The 21,417-nt window shown below is 37.3% G+C and overlaps 2 protein-coding genes across 4 annotated transcripts in view; both read right to left on the reverse strand.

Moving 5' to 3' along the window:
* Positions 1 to 537: 537 nt before the first annotated feature.
* LOC126298261 (uncharacterized) lies at positions 538 to 1,270 on the reverse strand. Its single transcript, XM_049989563.1, has 3 exons — positions 1,193 to 1,270; positions 811 to 1,102; positions 538 to 650 (listed from the first exon to the last, which is right to left on the reverse strand). The coding sequence occupies exons 1-3, from the start codon at positions 1,268 to 1,270 to the stop codon at positions 538 to 540; spliced, it is 483 nt and encodes a 160-aa protein (XP_049845520.1).
* A 5,042-nt stretch (positions 1,271 to 6,312) lies between these two features.
* Positions 6,313 to 21,417, reverse strand: part of LOC126299036 (extended synaptotagmin-2-B) — a 183,235-nt gene continuing 168,130 nt past the window's right edge. For all 3 annotated transcript variants that reach the window (XM_049990676.1, XM_049990677.1, XM_049990675.1), the window contains exons 19-20: positions 13,762 to 13,902; positions 6,313 to 6,962 (exon numbers count right to left, since the gene is read on the reverse strand). In XM_049990676.1, coding sequence (XP_049846633.1) covers positions 6,876 to 6,962; positions 13,762 to 13,902 — 228 coding nt within the window. In that variant the 3' untranslated portion in view covers positions 6,313 to 6,875. The remainder of the gene's footprint in view (positions 6,963 to 13,761; positions 13,903 to 21,417) is intronic.

Here is a 21,417-nt window from a genome sequence, read left to right on the forward strand (position 1 = left end):
AGTTAATACAGCAACCCCTCCAGCCAGACCAATTCCTTTGCCCCTTCACTTGCTGAGAGTATTTCTGCTTCCATTGGGGATATTACCACTGTCTGTCATAAGTGAATGGTCCATGATGGAGTCCCAAAACTAAGACTTTGACATCTGTTGTTAAATGTCTCTTGCCATTGCCATGTGCATAATCAGCATCACTGTTAACCTTTAAACCTCTTTGTATATGTAGATGGTTCCACAATCCATTGTATTCTTTAAGTATCTAAAAATTCATTTCATTTGATTCCAGTCTTGAGCCGTAGGATATTCCATGGCTCCAGGTGCTTTGTTCACTGTGAAAGCCCTGTCTGGATGTGAGACGACTGTATTCAAACACATCAGACAACTCATCACCTTGCGATAAGGAACTTTGGCTGTGATCTTTTCTTCGACATTACTTCCTATGTGCCAACTGGTGCAGAAACTCCATTAGACTTGGCCACTCCAGATACTTCTAGAATTTCCCTTGCATAATCCTCTTGGTTCACTGCTGCTGGCCCGTCTTCATTCTGCTGTATCTTCAGACTCAAAAAATTGTTGAGTCACTCTAACTGTATGAAACTCCAGCTTCAATGTTTTCATTAACTCCTTAATATCTGCTCTGTTGCTGCCCAGAACTAAAATATTAACAACAAAGATTACAACAGATAAATGATTATTCTTGCTTCAACAGTACAACAGACATGGATCAGCATCAGATTTTAAATCCAGCCTTTGTCACGAAGTCTATGAAATGTTTGCCCCAACAACACAGTGCCTGTTCGAGAAAATACAGACTTTTATTCAGCAAACATACACGTCCAGTATCATCTTCAGCTCCTTCAGGTTGTTTCACGTACACACCTTCCTTGAATACACCATTTAGAAAAGCTGTTTTGATATCAAACTGATCAGGCTTCATTTTCTCTGCAGCAGGCACTGCCAATAGGGTTTGAATAGTATAATAATACGTAACAGGGCTGGATGTTTCTTCATGGTCGATTTCCTGCCTTTTGCCACACATGAACAGGTGAAACAAACTTTCCCATTTCCTAGTTTTGTTGCACAAGACCCACAGTGTCTGCAAAATCTGTGCACCACAGGGACACTCAGCAAGTACCCAAGTATTATTCTCTTTCCAGGGACTTCAATTCTTCATGAGTGGCCTCCAGCCACTGACTTTTATTATTGGACTGCAAAGCTTTTCCTGATGATAGAAGTTCCAGCCACGTACACATAATCTCCACTGGTCATCCATTCTGGTTTCCTTCTTTCATGTTTGCTCTTCATTTATCACTTAATATTTGACTTGCTTCAGGACTTATGGTTGTATCCAAATCTTCCTCCTCTTCACTTAAACCTTCTGTTCTCTTGCCATGGCTGATGTTTTCTGATACCTTTTTCTCATTGGAAGTCTGGTTACACTGACTCTGTTGGATGGTTTCATCATGGGCACATCCAAACTTAGTAACATTTGTGTGCAGGCTGCATATTTTATGATGTGACTTAGTACAACCTTCCTCTGAGGTGGAATCCAGACCCTAACGACATCTCTGCATTTATGTACCCAACCAGACGTCCAGGAACAGCTTTGATGTTACATTTTGAATGAAAATTCTTGTTCACTTGCCATGTAACATTATGTTTTAAAAGTTATCAGGTAATTCAAGTTGCCTACTTGTTATCCATACCACAGTTCATGAGGAAGTTTGTTTTCAATACAGGACTTCCCAGTGCAATTCAAAAGGCGTGCAACAGTATTGAATGCTTCTGGCCACACTTCTTTTGGCAATTTACTAGGATTCCACACAGAATGAGCACACTCCACACTAGTGCAGTTTTCTCTTCCTGCAACACCGTTTTGCTGTGGTATGTAGGGTGGGGTAATGTAAGGCTCTATGCCTCCGTCTACCAGCAATTCGGAGACTTTATTGTTAAAAAACTATTTTTCTTCTGTGACACCTGAACTGTTTGATAACACAACCATTTGTCTTAGCTTTATTTGAGAACTGTTATGGGATGGTGTCAACTTTACCGTCCTACTTCAGGAAGGCAATTTTACAAAACTTGCTAAATCTGTCTATAAAACATTATGGAACATGTTGTAAGTTCAAGAATTATAAATTTTTGGAGAATGAAAATCTCCTCTCTAAAAATCAAGATGGTTTCCTCAAACAGAGATCTTGCGAAACTCAGTTTGCTCTATTCTTCCATGATTTCTGTAGAGCTGTAGACAATGGTATCAATGTTGATGCCATGTTCCTTCACTCCAGGAAGGCATTTGACACCACCCCGCACTGCTATCAAGGAAAAAAAAAAGGAGCTTACCAAGTTCCAAACCACATTTATGAATGGAGGTGGAGACTTTGGCAGTTGACCTTGAACTTAATAACTGTAAGATATTGTGCATATCTAGGAAAAGAAACCCATTGTTGTACAACTACACTATTGATGACAGATTGCTGGAAAAAGTATCTATAGTAAAATACCTACAAGTAACTATCCAGAGTGACCTTAAGTGGAGGAGGGGTGGGGGGGGGGGGAGTAGTAGTAGTAGTAAAAGCAGGTGCCACACTAAAATTCATAGGAAGTTCATTTATGAAGAAAGTGACTTACAAGGTGCTTGTTCAACTTATTCTTGAGTATAGTTTATCGACGTGGGATCCTTACCAGATACAGCTGATAGGAGGGGGGGGGGAGAGGGGGGGGGAGAGGGGGGGAGAGGGGGGGAGAGAGAGAGAGAGAGAGAGAGAGAGAGAGAGAGAGAGAGAGAGAGAGAGAGAGAGAGAGAGAGAGAGAGAGAGAGAGAAGAAGATCCAAGGAAAAGTGGGGTGTTTCATCATGTGATCATTTAGTCACCGCAAGAGCATTGCAGAGATGCTCAACGAACTCCAGTGGCAGATGTTACAAGAGAAGTGTTGTGCATCAATTATAGATTTACCATTGAAATTTCAAGAGAGCATTTTCTGGGAAGAGTTGGACAAAATATTACTTCTTCCCACATACATCTTGTGAAATGACCATGACCAGAAAATTCGAGACATTAGAGATAACACAGTGGACTGTCAACAATCATTCTTTCCATGGGCCATTCATGAGTGGAACATGGAAGAAGGGATCTGTTAGTGGTACCAGAAGTACCCTCCACCACACACTGTGAGGTGGCTTGTAGAGTAAGATGTAGATACGTATAAATGGTAGAGATCTTTTCCAAGAGACTTTATGGATGTAGGTCCATTTACATCAACATGGATTTGTTCATCGGCAACCATCCATCATTCGTTCATTCCCAAATGGCAGTCAATGCATTTTTACCACTGCACATCCATTTCAGAATTATTCTTTGCACCTATCCACACTGATGTTCATCTATTTCAAGAAACTTTGCATGTCTTGATGACCAAATGTCAAGAACATGAACTATGGCTGACATGATTGTCATCATTGTTTCCCCTGTCACTTTGTTTTCAATTTTGACACTTTCGTTATCAAGGCTCATTCAAAACCCTTTTCATGCAGCTGCTTTTATGGAGAACAAGTGAGCACTTGTTTCAGGAAAGTAAAACACATCTATGAATTCAGCATTTTTTTCTGGCAATACTCAACTGCATTTGAATTTTCACAGTGTAATGACCGAATCATGAAGGTCTGTCAGAAAAATAAGAAATCTTCTAGGTTTCAAACTTAACAGTAACTTAGATGGATATATACAGTGCTAGTTGCTTTCCCCAATTGGTACGAGGTCACACACATTAAGAAACCAATGATTTCACACTTGCTGATTGTGAATTGAATACGAAAGGCAATGCAGCCACATACTGTCTACAAGCAAACAGCCCCAAATGCAATCTATAGAGGCCTCCAAATGACAAGCAGACAGAGTTCCAGCCAGCACCTACTTGTCCCTAGAAATCTAGGATGAATCCAATTGCTTGATGTAATTTTCAGACTAGATATTCAGAAGGGTCCCTCGTGAATTACTGCCCCTCACACCTGTTTTAATTGCACGATTAGCTGGCATCATATATCCCCTTTACTGTGGCTATCAGCAGTTATTTTGCAGCCCAAATAGCAAAAACCATCTTCTACTTTTAGTGCACCATTTACTAACCTCATTTCCTCAGCATCACATGATTTAATCTGAATATATTCCATTACTGTAGTTTTAGTTTTGTTAGTGTTCATCTAATAATCTGTTTTCCTGTCACTATACTATTCAACTGCTCTTCCAGGTCCTTTGCCATCTCTGACAAAATTACAATGTCATCAGCAAACCTCAAATTTTTAGCTCATTCTCCTTGAATTTTAATTTCCTTTCCTAATTTCTCCTTGGTTTCCTTTACTGCTTGCTCAATGTACAGATGGAATAACATGAAAGATAGGCCATCATCCTGTCTCACCGCCTTCTCAAGGACTGTTTCCCTTTCATATCCTTCAACTCTTAAAACTGCAGCCTGGTTTCTGTTCATGTTGTAAAGAACTTCTCTCTCCCTTTATTTTATCCCACCTACCTTCAGAATTGTGAAGTGTATATTCCAGTCAACACTGTCGAAATTTTGTCTACAGCTACAAATGCCATAAATGGAAGCTTGTCTTTCTTCAACCTATCTCCTCAACACTGTGTGCACAATTTACTAGAGCTGGAGGCAATTCTAGTGAGTGTGGGCTGCTGAAACAGCCAGTGGTAGTGGCCTGCACATAGAATGTCTATGACTGAGTAACAACAAGTGGGAAAGAAGAAAATGCAGCACGAGTACCAATTAAAATACTAAGCGGGAGGGAAACCTCACCTCACTTAAAACATCTTTATGGAAAACAGCTTCCAATTCAAACAAGAGAATGCCATATTGTCTGTCCAAAAGTTTCACATAAATCCTTCAGTATACCTGCCCAATATCCTAATAATCTACAGAAATTGCTTGGATATTTATGTCATCTACATATATTAACATGCCATGGACTTGTAGAATCGACGCCATGACAAATCGCAAATCTGTGACATGCCAAAGTAGTACCAACACACTCCTAAGAAACTAGTCATAATTTTGTGACCAATGTATAGAGAAATGGCTACGAAAGTATTCTGCCCCCCATACAGCTTGTATACTACAAATAAATACCTGCACTATCTAGCCTACACTTAACATAAAAACTGCCTGCACAGATACTAATACCTAGAATAACTGCACACTGGACATTTACGAAAATCACTAGAGAAGTACTATTACAGGTATGGACAACTATGAGCTAAACGAGAGCATCTATCATACTGCACTTTACGGGTGCCTATGCATGACTACATGGTTCACCATGTCAATAAAATGACTTCTTATGATTACAAATAATTATGTACCGATTTCAAAAATTTCTGAAGGAAGCAGAAGTCATGAAAACACTAACAAGCAAAGATGTATGAATTAAGTATAAGTTTGAAGAAAACCATAACATGCAATGGATATTTACCAGTAGCAAGTGTACACAGAGTCATTTTTGTGAAATTAATAAACTATTTCATCATTCACTGAGAAAATAACGAGTTAACCTCGCTCTCCCATAGCTCAGAGCCTGTGCGTGCTCTTGGATTTTAATTACTTATTTTATTTTATTGTTCTCCAATTAACCAGCAACAATTACTCAGATATAGGCATCACTAAAGCCTTTTCTACCAAACCTGATACTTATGCCACGAATACAGTATGTGATCTCGTGAACTGAAATATTAAGTAGTAGTGTAGAAATGTAGTTTATTTTGTGCTATTTCATCATTATATCAATGCCTATTCTTGGAAGTTTTTCTAACTGTAAGAACTGACTGAAAGGTCCGACACATATCTTTATACAACTGGGATTTTTTTCATGGCTCTATGGGACCTCAAAAGAACCACAGTGAATATTCCTTTTGAGGACATTGAACTCAAAAGCAGATGCTTCAGTACTTGTTCCGGTATTTTTATTTGCAAGAGCAAGAGCTATAATTTCGTTGCCCCTTTTATTAGCTCTCAAAATTACATTGTTGGTTACTGTGCTGGTTATCCTTTCCATAATCAAAGCGACTGCTACAATTGCTGCTATGAATTTCTTGCAACTGGACAACATTACCTGCTGCAGTATGCCAATATTCCTGTGAAAAACAATAACAGTGTCACTATCATTTTGTCATGTATTTATTGATTAAAAGTGATATGATGGGGGAAAGGTGGATGGAAAAACATTCATTTCACAGTATTAATGTGAAAGATGAAGTTCCATAGTATATTCATACAGGAAATTACATGGCTAAAAAATAAAAGGTCAATGCAGTACTGTATGAATAAATATATTTAAATATTAGGATAACACAAAACATAACAGCAATAACTTCTTAACAATCACATTTCATAACAGAGTGCCAATTACTTTGAATTAATCCTTGCTGTGCTCATACATTTCATGTAAGTCATGCTTTTGTCAGTTTGATTACAACACAATAAATTACACACATAGAAACACAAAGAGCAACACTTCATTTCCTAAACTATTTAACTTTTATATTATTGCACAATACACACTGTATTTTTTTTTATAAAAGCTTTGTCTATTACTAGGTACTTGATTAGTAAAAAAGAAATGCACAAATATTTTTTTGTTTGAAGAAATACCTATAATTACACATAAAATGCTGCTTCTGCAAGTTTGTGTTTGCACAGCATCACTTGAAGAAAGCTTTAAAGACTCCATGTGAGAATTACAGATCGATTTTCTTTCACTCTTTCATGGCTTATGGCAGATTACACCTTCATTTACATAATTTTCCTAGAATCTGACAGTGGTTATCTCTGCGATATTAAGTGTTTTAAGTGAAAGGCCATAGATGAAAAGGGAATTTATGCTTCCCTGGAAGTTTCTGGACACAAGTCAAGCCACATTGTCTTTGCCTCATTTAGATCCATATTCTTCAGGTCCAGCACAACCTGTAACAGTTCATTTTTGTTTAACATCTTAATATCTATTACAAAAAAAGTGACAGAAACATAAACATTGCGCATACTAATAATATGGACTGTGTACTGAAGAATACAAAATGTGAACATACAGTACTTCTCCTTTTCAAAAACTGCTTAGATAATATTGTACACAAATTTTAAATAATTCCTGCAATTGAAATAAATGATACTCTCAAGATGTATCTGGGAATTAACTCTGATATGAGTAGCATGTTGCCTGTCTAGCTTGTAACACAAGTGTTGCTAAATTATGATGGCCATTAGAGGTAAACAGTAATAGTGCTTTTTTACAGCTCTTGTGACCTGGTACATAGCCAATGTCTTCACAAAATTTTTAAAAGCTGTGTGAATTTTCTTAAGGCCTTATTCCTATTATTGTCACAAAGATATTCAAGATATCTGGAAAGAAACCTACAAAATGCAAATAACGCCAATGATATGTTACTGGAGATGACTCGTACTGAAATATCTATACTGTTTGAGTGTCAGTACATAGCTATTGAGAAATAAATTGTGGGATGACAGCCAACCTCAAATCTTAACCTTTCCTGTAATTCTTTACACAGTGTGGTCCAATATGCCTGACACTAATAAGTTCTTGCAATTATAATGTAGTAGATACAATCAAAATAAACACAAGCTGTTTCAGAATGAAGTGTTTTCCTACTGCTAAGTGCCAACAAGTCTGCATTGGTTTTAAGATGCAATATTATTTTAATTACTCTGAGTTCGAGATACAATATACTGGCTTGTACTCTCAGATGCAAAACATGTTAACATTAAAGTTATGGAAAAAAAAAAACAACAGAAAATTCAGCTTTAGATACGCTATCAGCACTGAACCAAGATTATGGTGTGAGTGCACTAAAGAAATCCATAGCACACCACTGAATTTCTCAGTTTAAGGACAGATGAAAGATGCTGGGAGATGAACTGCATTTTGGGGATCTTTTGATATGTGAAAATGACTGAAGAAGTCCTAAATTTTAAAATGTGCATAACAGTCACCTTACGAGCAGCTAAAATGAGAAGGGAAAGGGGAGGGAGGGAGGGAGGGAGGGAGGGAGGGAGGGAGGACCGGGTTCATCTTTCAAATGGGAGCTCTTATCCTTTACTAGATACTAATACTGTGTTTTAATTCAGGAAGTTTGGCAGAGTGGCCAGTTTTTCCATGAGATAATTGCCACAGTCTGGCATTTCAACCATTCAGCTTTCAACATTATTACACACACATATATGTTTGAATAGTCACAGTACTCTGTCATTTGATTATGTTGTAATGAGTTTGTGGGTTTTATACATTGCCTAATGCACCATTTGCTTGTTTTCACATATTAACATAATCTTTCAAAACTACTTCTCTTAACCTGCAAGACTAACTGCAATGAAATACCAGAACTTCTGTGATGGTATTTCCTCCAAGTTTCCTGAAAGACCGTCAACATAAAGAGAAAATTTTCATGCTACCAGTGAGAGGGTTTATTTTAAAGTCAATACAATTTGTCCATAGTCTTTTAGCAAGTTGAATCCATCTCTGAAATGTAATTTTAAAAGGTCTGAAAAAAATGTGTGTCTATGACTCCCATAACATTTCACTGAATTCAAAATATTTTCAAGACACAACTTTTAATACATGTGGGAATATGTGAAAGTTATGAAGTTAAATCTTGTGAACAGAGTATAATTTATGCTTCAAATCATTCAATTCGTCCATCATCATAGTACCATTCTTGGCAGCTGCATTGTTTTGCATTCTAGGCCTTTCCTCACTTTGTTTTCATCCAGGCCTTTTCTCACTTTCTTGTTTACCTCCAGTTGGTCCAAAAGACTTGCATTTTATTTCCCAGTTATTGTTTTACCCCTGTTCAAAGCACTAAACGTGAACAACTTCATTTTCATTGTTGAAAACAATGGTCATACACCTTCTGGTAGGTGACGTTAGTTTTTTTTTTTTTTTTTAAAGAAAGAAGTACTGTATGGACACGTTTGGGCGCAGCTAAAACTGGAAGAGCACACAGCTTATAAATCTTCATCAAATTTGTATGAAAGAAGAGAAGACTGTGTTAAGTTAGTTTCATGTATCATTTCGAAGATAAATCATATGATGTGGAATGAGTCATTTTATATCCATACCACCTTTTACACATTAAAATAATACAAATTCTTCTACAGAACAGATGGAGTTGTCAAGGAGAAACTTTTTCAGTTTATTTTCAAACATTGCTTTGCTGTCTGTCTGATACTTTACATCACTGATTGGCGATCAAAACTCTTGGTTGCAGCACTGTGTACCACTTTTTGTGCTAAAGACAGTCTTAATGTGCGCAATGAATATCAGTTTTTGCTTCTGGTAGTGTAGTTATGTACATCATTCTTCCTTAAGAACTGCAGATTATTAATTACAACAAACTTCATGAGGGAATAATTATACTGTTAAGAAGTAGCCAGGATGGCCAACTGCTTAACAATATGTCTACAAGATGATTGTGGGTGAGCACCACATACCATTCTTACAGCACATTTTTGAGCAATGAAGACCGACTTTCCTTCTTAAAGGTGAGTTATCCCAGAACATTATTCTATTTGACATTACTGAATGAAACTATGCAAAATATGTCAGCTTACTGATTTCTCTCTCCCCCCAAGATTTGCAATGAAATTAAGTACGACTGTGTCTGAAGTATGTTGTTTCAGGATTATCAAAGTGTGCCTTTACTAGTTCAAATTCTCATTAATATGGAAACCTAACAATTTTCAAGTTTCCATCCCATTTATTATTTACTCACTATGCATTACACTTATCATTGGTGTAGTACCCCTACAGGTGCAGAACTGAATATGTTGTGTATTTTTAAAACTGAGGGTGAGATCATTTGTAAAAAACCAGTTGTACTTTTAAGAACATTGTTTACCGTTTCTTCTGAATGAGCCTTGTAGAAATCCATATGTTATATCCTCCCCTCCCTCCCCGTCCCCCAAATCAGAATAATGTCCCCGTACTACACACTTTCAAATACTAAGTAGAACTTTCTGCCTTCTTTTGGTTACATTTGACACTATACATTTGTTGGATATACCATCCACTCCACAAAACTTCAATTTATCTAGGTGAACCCTGTGATTCATGCAATCAAATGCCTTAGTTAGGTTGCAGAAAATACCAACTACTGCTATTTTGTTACAGGAGAATACAGACTAGGTAATAAGAAAGAGAAGGTGAGAGAGAGCCTGTGCTCTGTAATAAATTTTGGATAGTTAATAGCAATATACTGTTCAAGAATTACAGGAGGAGGAAGTATACTTGGGGAAAGCATGGAGACATGGGAAGATACCAGCTGGATTACATCACTTTGAGACAGATATTTCAAAATCATACAAAGGATTGTAATGTGTACCCAACAGCAGATATAGATTCAGATCACAATTTATTAAAGATAAAGAGTAGACTGGAATTGAAGAGAATCACCATGGAGAACAAAAGTCTAAAGAAGCGAGACACTGAATTATTGAGATTGAAAATGCATGTCTGAAGTTCTCTGTGGTTGTAAATACTGTGATAATGAGTGCCGCAGCAGGCAGTTCAGTTGAAGAGGAGTGGACATCTCTATCAAGGGCAATCACATAAATTGGACAGACAAATGTTTAAGTACAAGGAAGTTAATTGTGAAGAAACCTTGCATAACAGAAGAAATACTTCAATTTTTGATAGAAGAAAGAAATTAAAAACTGTTCAGGAAAATATACGAAAGCAACAATGTAAGTTACTTGAGAATGAAATCAATAGGTAAGTGCAGCAAAAATGTGAGGAGATCAACACAGAAATGGTCATTGGAAAAGATAGATTCAGCATATACAAAAGTCAAAAGGATCTTCGGTGAAATTAAAAGCAATAAGCATAAGAGTCCAAAAAGAATTCCACTGTTAAATACTAAGGAGAATGCAGAGGGATGAAAAAGAACATGCTGAAGGCCTCTATGAGTGGGACAAACTATCTGCTGACGATGTAGAAAAAGAAATGGGTGGCAGTTATTTGGGGATTCATTAGGAATCCAGCATTAGAGTCAGAGTCTTGGAAAATGTGCAATCAAATAATGTGGAAGGGATGGGGAAACATTTTTTTTGGTATTTTTAAAATTGTTGGAGGGAAGTAGTAACCAAATGATTATTCAAGCTGCTGTGTATAATCTATGAGACTGGGGACATACCATCAGACAGTTGAAAAAGTAATAATTCCGTAAACAGCAAGGGCAGATAAACACTGCTTTCGTATGGCATCATATTCTGGAGTAATTCATCGTTGAGTAGGAAAGTATTCATTGCTCAAAAATGTGTAATCAGAATAATTGCTGGAGTCCACCCACGGTCATCCTAAAGACATCTATTTAAGGATCTAGAGATCCTCACAGTAACCTCACAGTAAATATATATTCACTTATGAAATTTGTTGTTAATAATCCTACCCAGTTCAAAAGTAATAGCAGTGTGCATAGCTATAACACCAGGAGAAAGGATGATCTTCACTATGCAGGGTTAAATCTGACTTTGGCACAGAAAGGGGTAAATTGGTCACCTACCAAACAGTATCAAAAGCCTGACAGACAGTAAACCAACATTTAAAAATAAATTAAAAGAATTTCTAGATGACAACTCCTACTCATTGGCTGAATTTTTAGATATAAATTAAGGGAGGGGAAAAAAAAAACAAAAAAACTAGCTGAAACATTAGTGTCATGCAATATTTTGTGTAATGCAATATCTTGTACAGACATCTTTTATTAACCTGACACGTTCCACATCATTATGAAGTGTCGTATTCATGATCTATGGAACAAGTATTAATCTAATCTAATCTAAGAACATTCACAACAGTTCATGCTCTAAGTTTCTGGCAAGAACAGTATACAAAATAATCAAAAAGAAAATTGAGCATATATTAGACAATGGTCAGTGTAGCTTTAGGAAAGGTAAAGATAGGCAATGCCGATACTAAACTTGATAATGATGGCAAGACTTAAGGAAAATCAAGAAATATTCCTAGGAGATGTGGATCTAGAAAAAGCAGTGAAAAAAGTAAAATTGTGCAATATGTTTGAAATTCTCAGAAAGATTGCTAGAATCTACAGGGAAGTTTGATTATATAGAAAATGTACAACAACCAAGAGGGTGCAGAAGCATGGACAACTATGAGCAAAGTGGACGCGTGGATGGTTAAATTTTAAAGTTTACAATCTGTTGAAAATTACGAAATATGGCATAATCTTTCGGATGCTATGTGATTTGAGTAAGGGATACATTTCCTCATTGAAGATATATTCCGGCGCTGGACAGCCTTTAGCAAAAACAGTGATGGAACTATTGACACCTTCTAATGGAAAGTGGCTTAACCATGGATAATTATTATTAGAGTGCAGAACTTGCACGAAGTTACTTGAAAATAAAATTCGAGTTTGTGGAACGATATGGCAAAATAGAGGATTTTCAGGAAAATTAAAGTGCGCAAGAGTCAATGTGTTTGTAGCTTGTCATTAACCCAAAGGTGACATATTCACACAGAAATGGAGAGCTTCGAAAATTAAAATGATATGAATGATCTCTACAATACATAATCCCTCTTTGACTGGCACTCACAGAAAATGTAGAAAAACCAATTACACAATAAAAAACCTGAAAGTGTATTAGACTACAACAAATACATGAATGGATTGGATCGGGCAGACCAATATTTGAGTTATTGCCCTATATACAGAAAAACAATTAAAACTGTCAAAAAAAATTTGCATATACCTTTATTATTGCCCATTATTTAATGCATTCCGTACATGTCAATATTTCAATACAGAACACAAGAGTCTCTGATTTCACGATTTTTTTATTGATAGTATCTGCTTCGTGGATAAAAGACCATGTACCTGCTTCTGAGCAAAACTTGGAGGTTGCCACTACATCACGTATGTCTCCATCACATTCTGGTTGACAGACTTTCTGGTCACATAAACCAACTAATACTTATTTCCGAAAAGAATAAAAACAAAAACAGAGAAACTGCCTTGTATGTTCCAAAAACAAAAAATAACAACAACAAACTTAATGTGTAAGTCTTGTGGAGTTGCGTAACATCTTGGAGACTGCTTTGCTGCATATTATATGAAAGAGAAATACTAAGTACCAAAGACAATGCAAATAAACAAACATATAAGACAAACAAATTTTGTATTTATTTACATATGTATATCTTTGACGTTTCATGGAAGTAGGGGAAGAGGGTTGAGAACTTAATCTCCCGATAATGTCAAGAACGGCCAACGACAAGCCAAGTAATCTGAATTAGTGCTGCCGGCGCCAAGCAAATACATTTGTACAAGACGTGCAGAGGGCAAAAACTATGGGGGGGGGGGGGGGACAAATTGGAATATATCCTACTAATACCTGGGGTTGTTGGGCGCAAGTGCTACTACGAGAAGAAGAGGTTGGCACAGGAGAGGAAATCATGGTGGGCTATATCATCAATGAGGTGCAACACTGAAGAACACATACTAGCAATGGTACAGAAAAGTGTGTATCCCCCACTGAAAAGATACAATAGATTCATCTAATGTTTTTCACATGTCTGTTTCTTGGCAGCTGTTGGTATGAAGTGAATCTGATCACAAAGATACTTCCCTTCACACTTATAAGTAACCTACTACCAAGGAACAAACCATACTGCCAACTGTAGGAGCACAACTGTGTTTTTGAAAAGTGTAAAAATACTGCAGAATGTATTTACCTGGCCCATGGTAGGACTCTGCTGCAAGAATCCTTTTCGAGTAACAACAGAAACCTCAAGTTGCCTATTTCGCATGTCAGCCTGAGAGATAAGGTATTCAAATGTTTCATCATAAACAGGGTTGCAGTTGTCCTTCAGCGTCTGAAATGAAAATTTTTAAAAGTAGAATAACCATTAAATATTACCATATATTAGCAACACTATAAATTTTTGTTACTAGTATTATAAAAGTTTGTAATCTAAATAATGCAATGACATAGAATAATATGTTACAGTTACAATGTTTATATATTTCCTTCAGTAGTATACTTTGTGTAAGGCTTGCTATTTGATACCATTTAGGCGGTGTGTGGGTCACGTAACTTAAATTTAACTATTTCATGCATGTGCTTGTGCCAAGTACTTGTCTTGTGTAGTGTAGTATGCTGTGATGTGCTGTGCTGTGCTGTGCTGTACTGTACTGTACTGAAATGTAGTGTAGTGTGTCATGTTTGTTGCTTCCAATGATGACGAAGCGAAAATGGAGATGGTAAAATGTGGTGCCACCACATATCCTAATCATCTCAACAAGCACCCAGCAGACCATCCAGTTTGCTGTCCCCAATTGATGGATTAATTACTGTCAACACTGTGACATGTTCACGCTCTGTGGGAAACTGCAGAGATGTGACAGGAATTTTACTATCACTTCTTCTCATTTTGCTGACCAAGCTCTACAGGGCATTTTTTTCATTGTCAGGATTTGGACCTGCTACCTCGATATCCAACACTTCTGCACAAACATGCATTAGCAATCTCTACTAAAGAGGCAGGTATCAAGGACACAGCACTAAGCTGATATTTTTCCATGAAAAAGTATGTAGAATTATATTTAAAAATCAACTGCCACATTTCAAGAATCTGGGATGCAATTATGGATTAAACAAGGAAAGAAAATTATTTTTACTGAAGCTGTATCTTGAAATTTATTGGCTAGTTTCCACCACATGGTAAATTACCATATTTTTTTTCTGCTATATATTTCATTCTTTACAGAAAATTATGGATATATGACAACTTAGCAAGAATTCTAAAGAGGTACACAGGTGTAAACAATATACAGCCTTCATCATATTTCGTGGAAATTAGTTACGGTACTTGATATTGGCTGTCAGTGTTACACCCACAGACAAGAATGTACAGCAAATTGTAGTGCTCACATAAATACTTGCACAGAGAATATATCACTTTCAATTTAGTAACACTTCATAAAATACAAATATATTTTAACAGCTTAAAATGATAGTGTAACACACAAATTATTATGTGCCTGTATTGAGTGTCGTGTCTTTTGTAGCTACAATGTGGTGTGCATGCTTGTTCTGACAAGTCTGTGATTATCCAATGTACATGTCACAAGAATACTACATTAAGCCACTGACTGGCCTAGGCATTATAAAACAGTGATGAAGATAAAAAAAGGAAGGGATGCCCAACATCTTCACTGACTGTTTTGCGAATTCAGAATTTCTTTCCCAATAACATAATTTGAACCTTATTCATGTAGTACTCTATTCTATCTAGTAAATTGTTAAGGTGCCCCTAGGAAGATAGCTCCTGTGAATGATAGCATGAATGGTTTTACCAGTACTGCTTCAACATTAAGATTAATTTGTCTCTAAAACTGATGGCTGTGTGGGACAATAGTTAATGTATTACTAATAATGGGTATGAGACTATACTTGATTATACTGGAGAGAGTCAAACCATTCCATTCCAAAACCATTCCATTCCAAAATTGATACAGAATTATTTAGTGACTGGTAACTGCTTGAGCTTCTAAGAAGTATCTTTTAGGCATTCAGCTGTATTAAGTTTATTCTATTCACCAATCTTCATTCACGATATTTATATCTGCATTAGGTGTTTGATTCTGAAATTATGTACTTTCATCCTCATCCTTGAAATCCTTATGGCCATCTGAAGATGGGGTTATATAACCCAAAAAATCAATGATATGGTGTGTAAGTGTGTCCATCATAAATAGAAGACCTGAAGTGAATATTTAAGACGTACTAAAAATACTGCTGCTTTAATATGAATCATATTTACCATTAACAGAATGGACTAAATAGTTCTGTTAGATGATTCTAAATCAAGCAAGTGCTGTGCAACTATGCAGCTCCAAATAATTAAGAGTATAAGAAGAAAATGATAGTATGGATGATCGTGTTATGGGACAACTAGGAGTACAAAGATGTAGCATAAATCTAGGAAACAGTGAACAATTAGTTACATATTACGTGAATGGGTCGATTGTCTGGCAAGGTGTAAAACTTTAGTACTGATGCTACCTAAGTGCCCACGCTCTGACCTAATAGGTCAGAGAACAGGTATGCACGGTATGTAAGAGGAGCTGACTGACAGAAAAGCAGGAAGGTGTGTGTGTGTGTGTGTGTGTGTGTGTGTGTGTGTGTGAGAGAGAGAGAGAGAGAGAGAGAGAGAGAGAGAGAGAGAGAGAGAGAGAGAGAGAGAGAGAGAATGGGGGATTACTTGTATCCAAAGGACACTGTACTAAAGCTCTGTAAAGTTATCAACCTGATAATGTGCCTCTTTAGTCTCAGGGAAATTCACCCTCAAAAATCTTCATTAGCTAATTAAAATGTCTGTTCAAAATAAATAATGATTTATTATCACAACACAGTCAAATACAACTGTTGCATTTGTTACTTTAAGCCGACTATGATCAGCTTATATTTAGTAATTTCAACACTTAATATACCACAGGTCATCACTTCACACAATTAAAAAGTGGTTTAACAGAGTTTTTCACGTGGCTACACAGATAATTGACTTTGTAAGTTTAAATTACACTGGCTAAACACAGATTGAATGACACAATAACTGTACTGTTTGATTAGTGGACACGAACTAAGATCACAGTATCTGAACTGATTGAATGTTCACCTACTGCTGACTGACTAATAACATTGTGCCTTTATTGACCGAGTATCATCTGCAGACTTAATACTGACTACATGAAGTTTATGTAACTAATGCTACCCTCCGATTGCTTGTAGCATTGAGTGCCACAACTATTACAGAAACTTACAAATTAGTAAAACGTGAAGTTATTCCAGTTGCGATGTTAACATAAAATGCAAGAAAATTTAAACAAACAAACATACAATAGGTGATGAAGTAAGTTTAACTACTAGATGTTCAATTTCAAAACAGCAAAATTATCGGTACAGTTTTATTGGAGAGCAATTTAATGTACACAGGGATTTTTAAAGTTATCTGAAAAGTTCTCTGTGCACCATTCGATTTTCCGACCAACTTTGTTGTATGGGAGCGAAAGCTGGGTGGATTCAGGTTACTTTATCAACAAGGTTGAGGTTACGGATATGAAAGTAGCTAGGATGATTGCAGGTACTAGTAGATGGAAACAATGGCAGGAGGGTGTCCACAATGAGGAAACCAAAGAAAAACTGGGCATGAACTCTATAGATGTAGCAGTCAGGGCGAACTGGCTTAGATGGTGGGGTCATGTTACACACATGGGAGAAGCAAGGTTACCCAAAAGACTCATGGGTTCAGCAGTAGAGGGTAGGAGGAGTCGGGGCAGACCAAGGAGAAGGTACCTGGATTCGGTTAAGAATGATTTTGAAGTAATAGGTTTAACATCAGAAGAGGCACCAATGTTAGCACTGAATAGGGGATCATGGAGGAATTTTATAAGGGGGCTATGCTCCAGACTGAATGCTGAAAGGCATAATCAGTCTTAAATGATGATGATGATGATGACTGAAAAGTTTACAGAAAGTTAAATTTTCTAGTTGGAATAATTAACAGATTAACATGTTATTTAAGTGGAAGTATACATTTTCAGAAATAGAAAAATCTATGCTACAAAACAGTATTGGATTTTGGAAAGAAGCACATTTTAAGATTTGAACATTCTGGAACATGAGCCTTTAGTATATAAATAACTTTATGATATAAATCTTTTGGAAAGAGTAAAACATATGTTAAAAAGTGGAGAAACAGGGCTTTCAGATGAAACAAACAAGTTATGAAACAAACAAGTTTTAGCATCACTGAAATTTTACATTCACAAGGTTTGCCGGTATGGTAAATCATGAATATTTTTTTAAAATGAAATGTTTTCATGTGAACTATATGTATTACTGTCATTAGCAATCGTTAATTTATACAGTGAGTAACAAAGTTTAATAAAAGACTGTTTCAATAATGGTTTAGTAATTCTATGTACTAATAATGTATATACTACTAATGAAAATATGTCAGAAAAATATAGCATCAGGAGTGGTATAAGAGCAAGTAGGATAATCCCACGTTGCTCTACTACGGTTCAGCTAGATTTTCAATCTTACGTTCCAGTCAACTGTTGAATGTTTCAACTGTAAGCTGAGTGATTACCTAAACTCCTTCTATTACTTACACTATTGAAAATGTTTCACAACAGACAAGAGACCTTATGGTTATTCTAGCCACTTTACTGAAGTATTTTGAACTCCCTCTCTACAAGGATGGCCCAAAAATACTTTTGTGGGTGTTAAACACGTTGCTTGCCAAAACACGTGAAGTACCCTGAAGAGATGCTGAGATGTCATGTACCTTTGTGCCTGTACATACCACCAGCAGCTCGATAAATGAATAGAGATGCGAGAACTGGAATGGCCATCAGAGTGCATTAGTGTCGCTTGTGTTAACTGTTACCAGACCTAGTAGGGTATACAGGGTGTTACAAAAAGGTACGGCCAAACTTTCAGGAAACATTCCTCACACACTAAGAAAGAAAATATGTTATGTGGACATGTGTCCGCAAATGCTTAATTTCCATGTTAGAGCTCATTTTAGTTTCGTCAGTATGTACTGTACTTCCTCGATTCACGGCCAGTTGGCCCAATTGAAGGAAGGCAATGTTGACTTTGGTGCTTGTGTTGACATGTGACTCATTGCTCTACAGTACAGGCATTGTTGGTGATGTTTTGATTGGGCCCCATGTTCTTCCACCTACGTTCAATGGAGCATGTTGTTATGATTTCATACGGGATACTCTATCTGTGCTGGTAGAACATGGGCCTTTACAAGTACAACAGAAGATGTGGTTCATGCGTGATGGAGCTCCTGCACATTTTGGCCGAAGTGTTCGTAAGCTTCTCAACAACAGATTCGGTGACCGATGGATTGGTAGAGGTGGACCAATTCCATGGCCTCCACACTCTCTTGACCTCAACCCTCTTGACTTTCATTTATTGGGGCATTTGAAAGCTCTTGTCTACGCAACCCCGGTACCAAATGTAGAGACTCTTCGTGCTCGTATTGTGGACGGCTGTGATACAATACGCCATTCTCCAGGGCTGCATCTTCGCATCAGGGATTCGATGCGATGGAGGGTGGATGCATGTATCCTCACTAACGGAGGACATTTTGAACATTTTATGTAACAAAGTGTTTGAAGTCACACTGGTATGTTCTGTTGCTGTGTGTTTCCATTCCATGGTTAATGTGATTTAAAGAGAAGTAATAAAATGAGCTCTAACATGGAAAGTAAGCATTTCCGGACACATGTCCACATAACATATTTTCTTTCTTTGTGTGTGAGGAATGTTTCCTGAAAGTTTGGCCGTAACTTTTTGTAACACCCTGTATAATGGGTGTTAACAGTGTCAGATGTTGAGTACTCACTGTGAAGGATACAGAGATGTCGTGTAGTCATGTGAGACAGTATTATCACCACTTCACAGAATTTGAAAGGGGCTTCACTGTGGGTCTCCGTTTGGCAGACTGGTCAAATTGTGCAATATCCAGATTAGTGAGGTATTTGGACGTGACAGTGACATATTGCTGGACTGCGTGGAAATGTGAAGGCAGGAATATTCATTTACCAGCTTTCAGCTGACCATGTCTCACCACTATAAGGGAGGATTGCTGTAATGTGCACCAAGCACATCATAAACTCCTTCAAATATGCACCTGCCACCTGAGAACAAGTAATGGACTCCCTGCAACCTGATGTGTCATCCTCCACCATCGGTCAGAAACTAATCGCAGCTGGGCCAGGGAATTACTACTGTCGCATGTTAGGCTGCCGTTAACACACAACATGAACTGTTGTGATTGGAGTGGTACCTTGACTGGAAAGGATGGACTGCTGATGAATGGTGTTGCTTTCTGTTCAGCAGTGAATGAAAGTTCTGCACTATCCCTGGTGACCATTGTCGGCGACAATGGTGATGACCTGTAGAGAATGTACCATTCTTCAAATTTTTGGAGAGGTACACCTGATGTCCTGGTTTGAGGAGCCATCAGGTATGAATTTAGGTTACAGCTGGTAGTGATTGACGAAACTTAATGGCACAATGGTATGTCACAGACATTCTGCTCCCTCATGTGTTAGCTCTTGTGTGACACTACCATGGCACCATTTTTCAACAGGACAATGCTTATCCACACACGGGATGTCTCTCTATGAACCGTCTGCATGATGTTGAGGTGCTCCCGTGGCCATGTGGATTCCCAGAGCTGCACTGGATATTATATGTATTGAGGCAGCTCGGTCATCAACTCTGTCCCAGTGCCAGTATCCATGATATCATGGACCATTTACAACAGTTGTGGGCCAGCTTATCCCAGGAGTGGACAAAACAGTTTTAGGAGCTCTTCCAAACTGAATCACTCCTGCATCTTTGTCAGAGTAACATCAATGTCATTCTGTAAGTGGACTCACATTGCCAAGTTCGTTGTCAATATGACTCGATATTGTCATCACTGAAATAACATCTCACATGCTCTCAACCTGTGAAGTTTCATTTCATTCCATCCTCCCTTTCTGGCTGCTTCACTTTTGTTGTCATTCAGGTACATGGTTTTGTGAATGCTTGTCAATGATTTTAGCACTCCTGAAGAACACAGAAATGATAAACTAGTGTGTCAATTGTTATTTTGAACAAAGCTTCCTTTGAAATTTCTGAAAATTGTATAGAAATTCCTCATCATGCAACAACTTTCCATGACTTTCACATTTACACATACAATGGGAGCAACAAAATAAATGCTTGGTGTACAGACTCTTCTCATTCTGATTATTCAAGTGAAGTGCGTTTATCCATTTAAACACCACTGTTCCACTTCACCTCTTTTCACTTCACGGAGGTTATACATTAAAAAAATAAATAGATGCTTACTTTTCTTAACACTGCATTCTCTGGCAATGAGGAACCTAAACAGTGCCCACAATCTACTTAAGGGCAGTTATAACTTTTTGTCATAAACTGACGTGAAAATGACATGTGTACTAATAAGTGAAAACAAAAGTGAACAATTCAAAATGCTCAGTACAGGAAAGGCCACTGAACCTGATAATGTACCCACTGCAGTCTATATACAATATGGAAAACACCGACAGTAAAATGAGACAGAATGATGGAACATATATTAAGGCACCAGGGAATAACTTCCATGGTACTAGAGGGATACATACAGGGTAAAAGCTGGCAGGGAAGACAGACACTGGTATTCGCATAACTGTAAAATGGCACAGGTTGTTCCAGTCTTTAAAATGTGCAGAAATATAGGCCTATGTTACTGATTTCAGTTTACTATAGGATTATGATACCCATCGTGGGCTTGTGTGTGATGGATACTAAG

The sequence above is a fragment of the Schistocerca gregaria genome, chromosome X (assembly GCF_023897955.1).
Source record: "Schistocerca gregaria isolate iqSchGreg1 chromosome X, iqSchGreg1.2, whole genome shotgun sequence".
Classification (NCBI taxonomy): domain Eukaryota; kingdom Metazoa; phylum Arthropoda; class Insecta; order Orthoptera; family Acrididae; genus Schistocerca; species Schistocerca gregaria.

Excerpts from the sequence above, each read along its gene's own strand:
- LOC126298261 (XM_049989563.1), bottom strand. The coding sequence starts at position 1,270 with ATGGATGACCAGTGGAGATTATGTGTACGTGGCTGGAACTTCTATCAT. Across the intron at positions 1,103-1,192 it reads TTTGCAGTCCAATAATAAAA|ATTTTGCAGACACTGTGGGT; the intron begins GTCAGTGGCTGG and ends TGTGGTGCACAG. Across the intron at positions 651-810 it reads TGTATGTTTGCTGAATAAAA|TTCTGGGCAGCAACAGAGCA; the intron begins GTCTGTATTTTC and ends TTAATATTTTAG.